The following is a 15,000-nucleotide window of genomic DNA, read 5'->3' on the forward strand; positions in this document are numbered from 1 at the left end:
TAGCTTTCTGCTGATATAGATGATGGGGTGTTCCTCCGTTCCAACTCTTTGTGACAGGACCGCTCCTATCCCTACATCGGAAGCGTCACACTGAACCTGAAATTCCCTGGTGAAGTCTGGGGTGATCAGGACGGGATGAGCACATAAAGCGTCTTTTAATTAGGCTTTCTCCGCCTGGTCAGACCACTTCACCATGACTGAACTCTTCCCTTTCGTTAGGTCGGAGAGAGGGGTTGAGAGGGTGGCAAAGTCTGGTATAAAGCGACGGTAGTAACCGGCCAGGCCGAGGAAGGCTTTAACCTGTTTCTTAGTTACTGGTCTCAGCCATTCCCTAATTGTCTTCAGCTTTGCCACCTGTGGTTTCACAAGCCCTCTACCAACCGTATACCCTAAGTACTTGGTCTCTTCTAAACCGATGGCACACTTAGCAGGGTTTGCCGTCAGACCCGCTTCCTCCAGGGAGTCTAAAACTGCCTGTACTTTTCCCAGGTGAGAGTCCCAGTCATTACTGTGAATGATCACAACATCCAGGTAGCTCGCGGCATAGTCTGTATGAGACTTCAAAACCCGGTCCATCAATCTCTGAAAGGTTGCTGGAGCCCCATGTAGACCGAAGGGTAGGACCTTATATTGGTATAGCCCGCCTGGTGTGGAAAATGCCGTTTTTTCTTTAGCAGCCTGTGTTAGAGGTACCTGCCAATACCCCATAGTGAGATCAAAGGTAGTTAAGTATCGGGCATCACCTACCCGGTCTATCAGTTCATCTACTCGTGGGATAGGGTATGTATCAAATTTGGAGACTGCATTTAGTTTCCTAAAATCATTACAGAACCTGATCGAGCCATCCGGTTTCGGAACCAACACGATAGGGCTCGACCAGTTACTGAATGACTCCTCGATTACGTCGAGGTCCAACATTTTCTGGACCTCCTCTTTAACGGCCTGTCGCCTAGCCTCAGGTAGTCTATAGAGCTTAAGATGTATGACCTTCCCAGGTTCTGTATGGATGTTATGCTCAATAACCAAGGTTCTCCCGGGTACAGGGGAGAAAACTCGGGCATTGCGCACAAGAAACTCCTTTACCTCCTGTTTCTGAGGGCCAGACAAGGTGTCAGCAACTTTCACTTCAGGAACAGAAGGTTCCATAGATGGTACCGTTTGAACTACAGTAACCAACACTTCACCCTCTCTTTCCAGGGCTTCAGGAGATTCACGTGATACAACTGTTCTGGCTTCCTCCTTCCGGGCTGACTAACTCTGTAATTGACCTCTCTTACTCTTTCTAGGACTTCGTAGGGTCCCCGCCAGGTGGCCAAAAATTTACATTCTACTGTAGGTACTAGCACTAACACCTTATCTCCCGGCCCAAACACCCTAAGTCTGGCATTCCTGTTATAAGAGTTCTGCTGTGAACTCTGGGCTTGCTGCATGTGTTGTCGCACAATCGGCAACACTGCTGCAATGCGATCCTGCATCTGGGAAATATGCCCGATTATGCTACGGTGGGGTGTTGACTCTGTTTCCCAGGTCCCTTTGAGCATATCCAGTATACCTCGTGGGTGTCTCCCATACAACAACTCAAAAGGGGAGTAACCTGTAGATGCCTGAGGGACTTCTCTTACGGCAAACAATAAATACGGCAAGAGAAAATCCCAGTTTTTACCATCTCGGTCTATGGCCTTCCGTAACATATGTTTAAGAGTCTTGTTAAACCGCTCCACTAGGCCGTCGGTTTGCGGGTGATAGACCGAGGTGTGTAAATGTTTGATATTCAACAACCTGCATAGCTCTTTCGGAACCCGGGACATAAAAGGGGTTCTTTGGTCTGTTAATATTTCCTTGGGGATCCCGACCCGAGTAAACAACAACATTAATTATTTGGCTATGCCTTTAGCAGATGTATTCCGGAGGGGAACCGCTTCCGGATATCTTGTGGCATAGTCTACAATGACTAGAATGTGTTGATGGCCCCGTGCTGACTTTGGTAATGGGCCTACCAGATCAATTCCGATACGTTCAAAAGGAACTTCAATAATGGGCAAGGGTACTAACGGACTACGGAACGATTTTACTGGTGAGGTCATTTGACACTCTGGACATGTCTCACAATAACGTTCTACGTCTTTGTGTAGACCCGGCCAGTAAAATCGCGCCTTTATTCTATCAGTGGTTTTCTTTACCCCTAGGTGTCCTCCCAGGACATGGCTATGGGCCAGGTCCATTACCTGGCTTCTAAAGGGCTTTGGCACCAGTAATTGCTCTAACCTATCAGGGTCATCTCTTTCCACCCTATATACCAAGTCATTGTTGTAGATAAAGTAGGGTGGTGATGGCGTAACCTCAGGGTTAACTGGTACCCCATTTATGCTCACTACTGTGGCTTTGGCGTTTACTAGCGTCAAATCGTCTAGTTGGGCAGAGGCAAACTTTACGGGAGCAACCTGTAAATCCTGAAAATCTAGTTCTGGAGTGTCTTCAACCTCAGGTCCTTCACCTGCCATAACCTCTAATACAGAACCAAGATCTACTGGATCGGGAACCTCAGACCTCAAGGGCACATCCTGAACACAATCAGACTTCCTTTCCCACAGTTCCCAAAACCATGGGAAATCCTGACCAACTAGTACCTCATACATCAGATTCGGCACTACCCCGACCTGATAATGTACTGGGCCGATGGGGTTTTCTATGTACACTTGTGCAGCCGGGTAAGTACGATCATCCCCATGGATACAGGTTACCTGTAAGGAGACCCCTGGTAGAAACCCAGACTGGACTAGATGTGCAGCGACCAACGTAACTGTACTACCAGTGTCAAGCATTGCACTTACAGGTATCCCATCTATTTTGACTTCACACATCCTATTCCTCTCTAAATGACCTTTCTCTATCACAGTCTGCTTAACAGCAGGAACCCCGCCTGAAAAATACCCCACAGAAATGTCACATTGCATTCGGTCAAGGTTCATAGGGCAAACTGCTGCCACATGTCCAAGTTCATGACATTTGTAGCACTCAGTGTACTTCCCAAAACTGGGTCGGGGGTTTTTCTCCAGTCTATTGGAAGGAGTGGGGCTAGAGTCCCTTCTATGGGCCGTGGGATTTCCATCTCCTTTATGGGAGTCTATGAGTCCCTGTGGGCCACTAGGCCGAGGAACAGTCTTACCGGACCTCCTGATGTGCGGGGACCTGCGACCGGGAAACTCATCGGGACTTGTATTCCGGGCCATCTCCTCAGCAGCAAAGTGGCGTTCCACTAAAGCGACCAACTGCTCTGCGCTTTGGGGGTCATTCTGGCTGACCCACTTCTGAACGGTGCGAGGAAGACCCCTCAGGAACCGGTCTATGACGACCTTTTTGACGACGGCGGCGGCTATACATTCGTCAGGCTGGAGCCATTTCCGCGCAGAGTGGATGAGGTCGTAGATTTGGGAGCGGGGAGCCTTTTCTGCATCGTAACGCCAGGAGTGGAACCGCTGGGCCCGAACTGCGACGATGACACCTAGCCGTGCCATAATCTCAGCTTTCAGGGTTTTATAGTTTTCCGCCTGCTCTGGCTCCAAGTCATAATAGGCCTTCTGCGAGTCCCCCACCAGGAAAGGAGCAATTATTCCAGCCCACTGCTCAACTGGCCACCCTTCGTGCACTGCGGTGCGCTCGAAAATTGACAGGTACGCCTCAACATCATCGTCCATCGTCATCTTCTGAATAAGGTGCGATTTTACCTGGTGAGCGACCTGGGGGGCCACGCTAGTCTGGGCGGTAATTTTCTCCCCCAAGACTCGGAGCACTTGGTGTAGGCAAAGTTGCGCCTCGTGTTGTTCTTCCTTTAGCGTCTGATGTAGGGACACCGCCATCTGCTTTACTAACGCCGCAGTACTTTCCGTTTGTGACTTTGTAATCTGTTGTAAGCTCTCATTTTGGGATTTTGACATCTCCTGCAAACCCCGCAACAGAATAGCAGCATTTTCTGTTTGCTTGTACTGGAGCGAGGATAGAAACGCCTCCATTTTCCACTTTCACTGCCTTGTGGATTGCCCGCATTAAACTCCACCAATTGTGATGTCCCCACCACGCTGCAGTCTCTTTTATCCAGATCAAAGGCAGGGAAACGTAGTGTTGATGCACAGGAGGGTTTATTTGCCAGGTACAAAGCAGGAACAGGGTTAACTTATAAGATAAAACAGAAACAAAAAGCCTAACTCCTTTTCAGAGTTCTGACTAATACAGCTTAGTCCCTAACTAACTACCAGTGGGAAAAACTACGTTCTTTCCCCACTTTAGACACTGTACCTGCAGCTTCCCTTTGCAGTATCTCACAGGGCTGTCTGTGTGTGCGCCTTCAGACCAGCACAGCAGCAGCCCAGGAAGCTGTCTGTGCTGCCTTTTAACCTTGAAGCTCATTAATTAGGGCTCAGGTGAGAGTGAAGGGAACACACCCTGGAAGGTACTGGGTCCTATGTACCTCCCCTCAAACACCTTTTGCTTCAATATATCACAACATACATACATATACATCTATATCTATCTTGTATTTATTACTGTATTCACTATATAAGGATACATGTACATCATCCAAATAATTAACACTGAAAATATCCATGAGAAGTAAAGTTACGGAACTCCTGGTCTATCATATTAGTGCGTTAATAATATCAACTAAACCAGACAGCAACCTATAGTGTAAAGATACTGTAGATGCCCATGTATGTATGTATGTATGTATGTATGTATGTATGTATGTATGTATGTATGTATGTATGTATATATGTCTTTATTTATATAAAGGCCCACAGTGTACTCAGCGCTTTACAGCAGAAACAATACAGTACAGGGAATTATAATACAATAAGTGCAACAAACACAATCAGACAATAGGAACGGAAATCCCTGCCCTGGAGAGCTTACAATCTAAGTGATGCAGTGACTACACTGCCCATGTAATCTTCTGCCATAAGACCCGCATATACAAGACTCAATTGTTCCATTTTGTGTCATATATTGTCAGTCAAAAATACTATTCATATAATTCCCAAGCACGCTGCCTTGGTGTAATATTTGTCTCCTCTCTTTCCTTCTCCTCTCACATTCAGGCTGCTGATAAATCTGGCAGATTTTCGCTGTGCAACATTTCCACAGTCTGCCCTCTCCTAAAACTCTCCTGCATACCCTCATCTTCCCACTATGGAGACTTTCTCCTCTCTGGCCTTCCCTTCTCCCAACGCCAGACTCTACAAACTATTCCAAATGCGGTTACTAGAATTCTCTCTCTCCCTTTTTGTTCTGTCTCTAACCCTCTTCTCATGAGATCCTTTTGTTTCTCCCCATCAAACACTGCATTACTTAGCAGATTCTCGTTCTCTCTATATTCTTCTATCCCCTCTTCCATCTCAGCTCTTATCTCCTTCTATTCCCCTTCTAGCTCTGCTGAGGGCCGTCTCCTCTCTGCTCAATTTGTCCCTTCAGAACTCTCACATCTAAGGCTACGGCCCCAGTCCTCCCTGCTGCACGCACACCTGCCAGCATGGCAGTGCGTGCAGAGACTACAATCATGATCGACGGTCTGTAGGGCAGAGCAGGAAGCGGGGCCATGACGGGGGGCGCAGCCATGATGGGGCATATCTGCCCTGCCATTGGCTGCATGGTGCCACGTGATTGCGGAATGGAAAACAACATTTGTGTCATCCCTGCCAGCGTACGCGGCACAGCGCTTTGCGCGCCCACACACACAGCCACTAGGGCCTGCCTCATAGCGGGCCATGGTGTGGGGCGCGCATGCGTCGCAGTCACCACCGGGAACTCAGCCTTAAACCTGTCTCCTTGCTGTGCAATTCCCTCACCTTCAACCTTCACCAACCCACATCCCTACCAATCTTCAAATAATGCCTGAAATCTCATCTCTTCAATTAATTATTTGCATAATTTGGGCCTCTGGCTAGTTCTTGCACTTCTGATGCACTTTCGTCTTTCCTGAAAATGTTTATTTTATTGCACTTGCTCTTATTGTATTCTGTAAATCTCCCTTTATTCCATTTAGTTTGTAATCTCTGTAGGTCAGGGATTCTCTAGTCCCCATTGTTTAACTTCCAGTTTAATGCCCGTGTAAAACTTTGTATATTGATTCCCTGTACTGTCTTGCTAATTCTGTAAGGTACTGGATACATTGGTGAGGCCATACATACACACACCTTGCGGAGCTGGAAGACAACACAGCACATGGACATTAAGGAGTCTTCTATCACTGGAAGGATTATTATGGTTGAAGACTGGTTAGTACAGTGGTTTTCAACCAGGGTACCGCGAGCACCCCTTAGGGGTATCGCGGCCGCCAGGGGGACAGAGCTGGCACAGCTCTCCCATGCTGCTCTCCCCCACATAGAAGTGACCCGGCGACTCCCGAGCTCAGCAGCAACATACATACACGTACCTTGGGGAGCTGGAAGATACCATACAGCCCATTGACATGAAGTTGTCTATCACTGGAAGGTTTCTTATGGTAGAAGACTGCTTCGTATATACAGTATTACACAATCTAATTACAGGGATAGTTTGGGGTCAAATCTCATAAACAGGGATTCATCCAAAATGTGTGCTTTTGAGGCCGAGAATAAGAATATGAATTATTTCTAAACATTTTTTTGCCTCCGTCAATATTGTTATCGACAACGACAAGGGTTAAAAATAAATAAGAGCTACGACTTTGAGCAGGAAGGGGTTATTTCAGACAAGGTTGGCGGCTCAAATGTTTTTATCAAAAGATGCAACCAAACGACTCCTCCGTTACAGACTTAGGTTCTAAATGTAAACGTGTCACTAGAATATTTTAGCCCAAATTGGTAGGAGCGCAGGATTTGTTCTTCTGTTTCCCATATATGTAAGGCCAATCCTTTTACCCGCAGCAAACTCCTAAAGGGAGGAGCACAGTAACATGTACAGTCTTCCACAGAAGTTACTTCAGACAGAACACAGGAAAAGCTGCTGCTCAGGTTTTTGGGCCTCATGAGATTAAACGGTCAGATGACGAGCGCCTCTGCTTTATTATGACCTACAGGCCTGGTATTCCGACACGGAACAGCTGGTTACAGACAACATCAGAGGCCTGGAAATTGAAAATAATAAAATCCAGGTATGCCTTAGAGCAGGGGGGGCGCAATCTTTTCCCCTGCGCGCCCCCCTTCTTTCCCCCTCTCCTCGTTAACCCCCTCCCCACCTTGATTCAGGCGTCCTAGCGTCATGTCACATTGTCATGGCAACGTGACATCAGTTGACCACGTGGCGTCCTTTGACGCCACGTTGGCATGGCGACACTTCACCAGGAGCGTCTGAATCAAGGTAAGTAAGGTTTACAGAGGCCCTGCAGAACCCCGGCATTCATTTAAATGCATTCAGGAAGAGCGCGGGGCCTCTGTAAACCCTGCGCCCCCCGCAGCGAATCTCGGAGCGTATCCCCTACTTTGTGCAGCGCTGCCTTAGAGCAAGGGTAAGCAAGGTTTTTTTTGGGGGGGGGGGGGGGCCGTTACAGATGCCCCCTATTTTTCCTGTCCCACCCCATCCTTTCCCCTCCTCCCCTTTGTGGTTTCCATTGTCCCCCCTCCCTTTCTCTGTGTTATCTCCTTCTCCCCATTCACTGAGTTTCTTTTTTGCCTTTATGATTTGGTACTTTTGCGTGTTGCATGATCCAAGTTGTACACTTTTTGCTTAATTCGATATATCCATTTATTAAATTTTCTTTGGCATATCCTCTATCCAATCTTTTTTATTTCTATTCGTCAGTGAGTGCTGGGAACTCCCCCCTCTTTTTCCTATTAGACTTTGGAGGAAATAGGGTCCTCCTTGTCCCCCTGTGCACCTTGCATATTATCATTCTGATTCAATTTGAGCGCTCTCCCTGCTCTTTTTTACATCTGTATTAATAAGATACAGTTTCTCAAAGATTAGATAGCTGTATGAGTTAATCCATGTATCGTTATTGTATATTGATATCCCCTTGGACTAATATCTTTCCATTTATATTACTCGATGTATCCTACCTGTGATCGGAGTTCCCGCTGGATGAATAATAAGGTTGTTTACTTCCTGGTTTGAGTAGTCATGACAACTTACAGTAACCCGGCCGCTGTCCTACCTTGGTGGGCTCTCGTTGAATTTTCCTGATCATCGTGAGATGTAGATCAGCTGGGGATGTTGATGACATCAGATGCCCTGCGGCAATATTAGATCTTTGCGGCGGCTAACATTACTCTACACATGGGAATGAGAGGTCCAGATGAGCCGAGTGTGACTGTCAATTTCGAGTTTGAAACTACTGAGGTGGGACACATCATAAGGGAAGTACTGCGGTTTTATACGTGGGAATGGGCCGGAAGAAAGGATGTCAGATCCCGAAACGTTGCCCCCCTTCTTGACTGATGTTTTTGCACATTAATAGTGATGCTTTGTGATGTGTAGTCTACGATTTAGTCATTTGTTTTTGGCGTATTTTTTTGTGTCGCCCTTCTCATCCTCGTACATGTTAGCATTTCTTGTATGCTAGGAAAGGCACAGTTCTGGAGATACTTGTTTTTTCTATCTATTTCTGTAATTTTTCTAATTCTTTATTAGTTTTTTAAACTACGTATGCATCCTGTGTAGTCGTGCCATGTGACCCTGCGGCATCATTTGATGCTGCGTTGCCATGTCTACGCATCGCCAGAAGCTGCCATAGACCCGGTAAGGGACTTACAGAGGCCTCACATGCGCTCCTCCGGCATTTCATGTAAATGCTTTGGGGAAGAGCGCAGGGCCTCTGTAAGCACCACGCCTCCCCCAGAAAATGTCTTACTCCCCTGACATATTATACACTGTGGGTGTTTATATCTATGTATATATGGTCTGTATATGTTATTCTTGCAAATAGGTGTTAGGCCAATGATATCTTACATTCAATATATTCTTTTGTTTAACACCATCTTAGCCACGCCCCCCCGAGTCTTCCAGAAACCTCCAAAAATATCTTTGAAGGGGCCTTTAAACCATTACGTTTATTCCTAGTGTTGAGGTTGTTGGTCACTGCACCCATCTTTATCTCACACACACACACACACACACACACACAATCACACACAATCACACACATCCCCTCTCTCTGCATCATAAGCCCACTGATTGGTTATAGCCTGTCACATGGTGAGACAGTCGCTGTAAAAATCAAATTCTACTGACTACAGGGAATCAGGTCGCTCCGTCGCCCCTACTATAAGCGCATGCTACAGATTCAATGCATTTGTTTTGAAGCGACGTCGCGTTGCCGGCACTATAAGCGCAGCCTAAGCCTGGAGGCGCGGTTCAAAGCCTGCATCAAGTTATAGCCTCGTTAAAGTGAAGATACTAATGTATCTCTGCAGTCTGGTATGCTACAAAATCAGCCCTTCCGCATCATGACGCCCTTACCACCTGACGTACGTTTCTCGTGTCTACGCTTTCTCGAAGGTGGCTCCGCCCAGTCAGCGTCAGGATATTTATAGGTTAGTTGTTGCTATGACAATGGGCTCAGGATTAACCCTCATCATTGCTGGTTGATATTGAAATCGCGCTAGCCTGTAAGGCACTGACAGCACCGCAGTGTGCATGTTAGTACAGCATCTACACTGCCACTCCTTATCTTATTGTATGTGACCAATCTTATAATCATTTGTAATATTACCATTAAAGGGCTTTAAGAATACAACTTATCATACTACACTGCAAGTGCATTCAAAGGGGATTTCTTTTTTTCTTTTTGTATCACTTATGCCTATTAGCCCTATTGCCCCAAAGTGAATACACTTCACTTATCAGGCTGCAGCGGGAAACTTCCTTTCCTAACCCCTCCACCCACTTATCCTTCCCTACCCATAGTGCTCTTTGGGTAATACCCAGCATACATCTCACCATATTTTTTTGCGTTGTCTGAAGCTTCTGAATTATCTTCAAATTAAGGATCTCGGTTTCACATCCATACATGAGCACAGGCAGAATACACTGGTCAGACAGGGGAAGGATCCCTTAAATTTGTTTTTATGTAATGCATTTTATCGTATCTATTGATGATCAGATACCCATAACTCTGCATTTCTAACCTTTATACCTGTCTGAGATCCATATTGCACTTCTAACTCTGCTGCATGTGGCTTGTCCCAGAACACCCAGCAGGCCTGGGGTCTTCCTATGAGAGGCAATTAACCATGAATATTCGCTAAATGTGACCATGCGCCTTGTAACAAGATAACACCCCTCTGTGCAGACAAAGGGGAAAAGGTACTCACCAGAGACAGGAAATGGAACAGTTTCACTCTTTATTGGGGACAGATGTTCCTCAGTGTTCGCCTCTTCTTTCTCTGATTTAATCTCTAAACTCTCCGGTACAACCACTGGGAAACCTGGCAACAAGAAAAGGAAAATCCATCATGTAAAGCTGGGAGTGGGGACGCTTCTTGTGATTTCACCTCCTCTGATATTGGTATAATATAATACAATACTTCATGTAAAGAAATATATACTAGCCCTTCTGGCACAAAATGACAGAGTTTAAGATATACTGTATTATCTTCAGCAGGTAAGCAGATAACATAAAAAAACAAGATTAGTTTGGGTGTTTGACTCACATAATGGCAAAATAACCAGATATTCCCTCCTTGCAGATTTCAAAGACACCAAAATATCTCCTCTACTCACTTAACAAACGTGGATCCATGCTGGCAGTGGGCAGTGATGCTCTGGAGGGGCTGGCAGTGGGCAGTACTGCTCTGGAGGTGCTGGCAGTGGGCAGTGCTGCTCTGGAGGTGCTGGCAGTGGGCAGTGCTGCTCTGGAGGTGCTGGCAGTGGGCAGCGCTGCTCTGGAGGTGCTGGCACTGGGCAGTACTGCTCTGGAGGTGCTGGTCATGGGCAGTGCCGCTCGGGAGGTGACAAGTTAACATCCCTTTGTGCAGACAAAGGGGAAAAAGGTACTCACCAGAGACAGGAAATTGAACAGTTTCACCCTTTATTGGGATCAGATGTTCCTCAGTGTTCAGTTCTTCTTTCTCCGACTTAGGGGCCTATGCAGAGACGTTTTTAAGTTGTAAATCTCCAAGTGCACAAAATCTCCAAATTTTGGCGAATTTAACACACCATATGCAGAGAGGTGGGAAACTGGAATAAGAAGGCTAGAGCAGAAGTGGCGAAAATTTGTCCGTTTTAATGTCGCCATGTTCAGCGGAGTGACTGTGCATTAGCTTTTTATTTTTTTTTATTGTACTGTCCTCGCGCAACTCTCGCGCGACTTTGAAACTATTAGCTTTTTTTTTTTTTATTGTAATGTCCTCGCGCAACTCTCGCGCGACTTTGAAACCATTAGCCTTTTTTTTTTTTTATTGTAATGTCCTCGCGCAACTCTCGCGCGACTTTGAAACCATTAGATTTTTTTTTTCTTCTACTTGGTCCACTGTCCTCACGCAACTCTCGCGCGACTTTGAAAGCATTTGGCGCCGAAATTAAAGTTGCAGGAATCAATTCCAGTCACAGCGTCTCTGTGAATGCATACAGAGATTCCTGTGGCACATAAACGTCTCGCCTCACAAGTACATTGTACAGTACTACACTGAAGGCACATCTACACTTCACTCTGCCTTTTTAGACGATTACAAACAGCATTTGTTTTTACTGAAGTTGCTGCTGCATTTCAGGATGTCTTTTGGTCAATTACCAAGTAATAGGATAAGGGGGGCACATGCAGGCACAAATGTTGCTCGTGGTGTTACTTCACACAAACATGTGCATGTATTTTCAACTTCTGTTAATGAAGGTGCAGGAGTTAGTGGTGCAATGTTTAATGTACGGAACAATGATACTGTTACGCAGAGTGCAACAATGTCTGCTGGTGTTACATGTGTTCCTAGTATGGCTGCGCCTGATGTCAATGGTGTGGCGAGTATCTCAGCAGGTGTGACTGATGGTGTGTTTACCGAGAATGTTTGTGACACTGTGAGTGTTCGTGGTGTTGGTTGTTTGGGTGTTAGTGTGCGTGGCGCTATGCGTGGTAGGGTTCGTGGTAGAGCTCGTGGTACGGTTGGTGGAATTGTGCGTGGCAGTGTTAGTGTGCGTTCCGAAGAACGTGGCGGTTTACGTCGTGGGTTACGTGGCGGTGTACGTGGTGGAGAACGTCGCGGTGTACGTGTCCGTGTACGTGGCAGACAGTGTAGTAGTGTGAGCACAATGCATTTTCCTCACGACAAAACTAATGCTAGTGTGTCCGAGTCAGGCAGTGAAACTATTAGTGCAACAATGAATGTGCACACACTATTGCCTACAGTGACCATGTCAGCGGTTCATGAACAAGTGTGTGCAGGTGCAGATGTCACCTCAGATAATGTTGAGGCTGACATACACATGGGCAACATTGGTTTTCAAGAGGAATACATGCCCGAAAATAACATATATGATGCTGTCAGTCCACTGGTACAACATGCTAAAAAAAGAAACGTTAAATTTAGTGACGAGGAGAATCAGGTGCTAGTTGCGTCAATTTTGGAACACTATGACCGTCTGTTTGGACATCTGGTTGGTACGTTGTACACATGTTATAAATTTGCACTTGGAATCATAATGTCAGTAAATATATTCACCTCACATACGTAACACCATGTTACTGGTTGCCAATAACAGTACAGTTACAATGCTGTGTTTGCTACTGTTGTTTCACAACAGCAATTATGTCATGCATTACAATACACACAGTCAATAGTCATCGTTGTAGTTAAATTGCACATTCTCTAATTTGGTCATAAAGTAACATAGCACTTACTGCAATTGTCCATGTAGAAAATAAAAATCACACATGTTATATTATAAAACAATGTTAAAATTACAAATCTGTTTCTCTCTACTGTCATTATGTTTCTTAACAGTAAAAACCTCCCCTATGGTGAAGAGACAATTGTGGATAAATATCCGTGATGCTGTGTCTGGCTGTGGAATTCAAGTGCGCACGCACGATAATTGCCGGAAACGGTTTGACGACATCAAAAGAAAACTCAAAATAAAATTACAACAATACTCCAAGCATGCCAGAGGCACAGGTGGAGGCCCACCTGCTACACCATTGAACCTAACACCTTTGGAGGAGCAGTTAAGCGCAAAGTTGCCTTCCATAGTAATAAAAGGATTTGAAGGAGATTTTGATATTGGAGTTTATCAGGATGATTTTCAGCATGGTAAATTGTATGTGTTAAATGTTCGTAATGTGAATCTTATACTATACTAGCTGAGAGACCCGGCGTTGCCCGGGATATAATTTTGGGGGGGCGTACGACAGGGTTAGGCTTCCCCCCCCCCCCCTTGACAGCTAGGTGGGTGACTGAGTTGACTGAGTGTGTGGGTGACTGGGTGGGTGTGTGACACTTGACTGAGTGGGTGGGTGGGTGACTGAGTGGGTGGGTGACTTTGGGTCGGTGGGTGGGTGACTTTGGGTCGGTGGGTGGGTGACTTTGGGTCGGTGGGTGTGTGACTTTGGGTCGGTGGGTGTGTGACTTTGGGTCGGTGGGTGGGTGACTTTGGGTCGGTTTGACTTTGGGTCAGTGGGTGGGTGACTTTGGGTCGGTGGGTGACTTTGGGTCGGTGGTTGGGTGGGTGAGTTGGGTCGGTGGGTGGGTGACTGACTGGGTGGGTGAGTGGGTGACTGACTGGGTGGGTGAGTGGGTGACTGACTGGGTGGGTGAGTGGGTGACTGACTGGGTGGGTGGGTGGGTGAGTGGGTGACTGGGTGGGTGAGTGGGTGACTGACTGACTGAATGGGTGGGTGACTGGGTGACTGAGTGGGTGGGTGACTGAGTGGGTGGGTGACTGACTGAGTGGGTGGGTGACTGAGTGAGTGGGTGACTGACTGAATGGGTGACTGACTGAATGGGTGACTGGGTGACTGGGTGACTGAATGGGTGGGTAACTGAGTGGGTGACTGAGTGGGTGGGTGACTGACTGGGTGGGTGGGTGACTGGGTGAAAGTGACTGGGTGGGTGACTGAGTGGGTGACTGGGTGGGTGACTGAGTGAGTGGGTGGGTGACTAAGTGAGTTTTTGGGTGACTAAGTGAGTGGGTGGGTGACTGAGTGGGTGGGTGACTGAGTGAGTGACTGAGTGAGTGGGTGGGTGACTGGGTGGGTGTGTGGGTGACTGGGTGACAGTGCGTGGGTGGGAGACGGTGTGTGACTTACCTTGACCCCGTGGCATCTGGCTGGGGCAGGAGGTGAGTTCGGGAAGCTGGGGGGGGGCAAGAGTGGCAGGAGTCCCGTGCCGCGCTTCCCCTCTCCGGTAGCGTCACACGTGATGGGGAGTCCCGCGCCGCGCTTCCCCTCTCCGGTAGCGGCGCACGTGATGGGGAGTCCCGCGCCGCGCTTCCCCTCTCCGGTAGCGGCGCACGGTGAGGGTGATGGTGCGGCTGGGGATGTTGCGGAGCGAGGGGATTTGGGTGAGGTGGGGAGGGGGGAGAGTGAGGGGCACCGGGAGAGTGAGGGGCACCGGGAGAGGAGGGGGGGGGGGGTGTGGAAGGTGAGCTGCGGTCCAACTGACGGGGGAGAGTGTGTGTCCCTGTGTGTGTGTGTCCCTGTGTGTGTGTGTCCCTGTGTGTCCTTTGGCCCGTCACTCCGCCTCAGGCCAATGAGAGGTGTGCGGGGGCGGACCAAGGGACCAATGAGATTTCCCCTAGGGACACCGGACATCCAGGCAGGCAGGCAGGCTGGCATGCATGCATGCAGGCAGGCAGGCAGGCAAACATACAGTGCTTTCACTAATATAGTATAAGATTAGTGAAAGCACTGTATGTTTGCCTGCCTGGATGTCCGGTGTCCCTAGCGGCAATCTCATTGGTCCCTTGGGCCGCCCGCCCCCGCACACCTCTCATTGGCCTCACACACTCACACCACCCCCTTGGCCCGCCCCCCACACCTCGCATTGGCCTGAGGCGGAGTGACGGGCCAAAGGTCCACAAAAACAAAACAAAAAAAAACACACA

At 47.6% G+C, this 15,000-nt stretch overlaps 2 protein-coding genes across 4 annotated transcripts in view; both read right to left on the reverse strand.

The window, feature by feature from the left end:
• Window positions 1–15,000, reverse strand: part of LOC142488419 (uncharacterized) — a 337,058-nt gene that overhangs the window by 244,191 nt on the left and 77,867 nt on the right. The gene's annotated exons all lie outside the window — the stretch shown is intronic.
• LOC142488397 (uncharacterized) overlaps window positions 1–15,000 on the reverse strand; it is a 39,108-nt gene that overhangs the window by 5,687 nt on the left and 18,421 nt on the right. The window contains exons 1-2 of one of the 3 annotated variants that reach the window (XM_075588876.1): window positions 10,693–13,713; window positions 10,284–10,397 (exon numbers count right to left, since the gene is read on the reverse strand). In XM_075588876.1, coding sequence (XP_075444991.1) covers window positions 10,284–10,397; window positions 10,693–10,900 — 322 coding nt within the window. In that variant the 5' untranslated portion in view covers window positions 10,901–13,713. Of the gene's footprint in view, window positions 1–8,125; window positions 8,938–10,283; window positions 10,398–10,692; window positions 13,714–15,000 lie in introns of those variants that run through there. The other 2 variants (XM_075588877.1, XM_075588878.1) reach the window with 2 other exon arrangements.

The sequence above is a fragment of the Ascaphus truei genome, chromosome 2 (genome assembly GCF_040206685.1).
Source record: "Ascaphus truei isolate aAscTru1 chromosome 2, aAscTru1.hap1, whole genome shotgun sequence".
In the NCBI taxonomy this organism is placed as follows: Eukaryota; Metazoa; Chordata; class Amphibia; order Anura; family Ascaphidae; genus Ascaphus; species Ascaphus truei.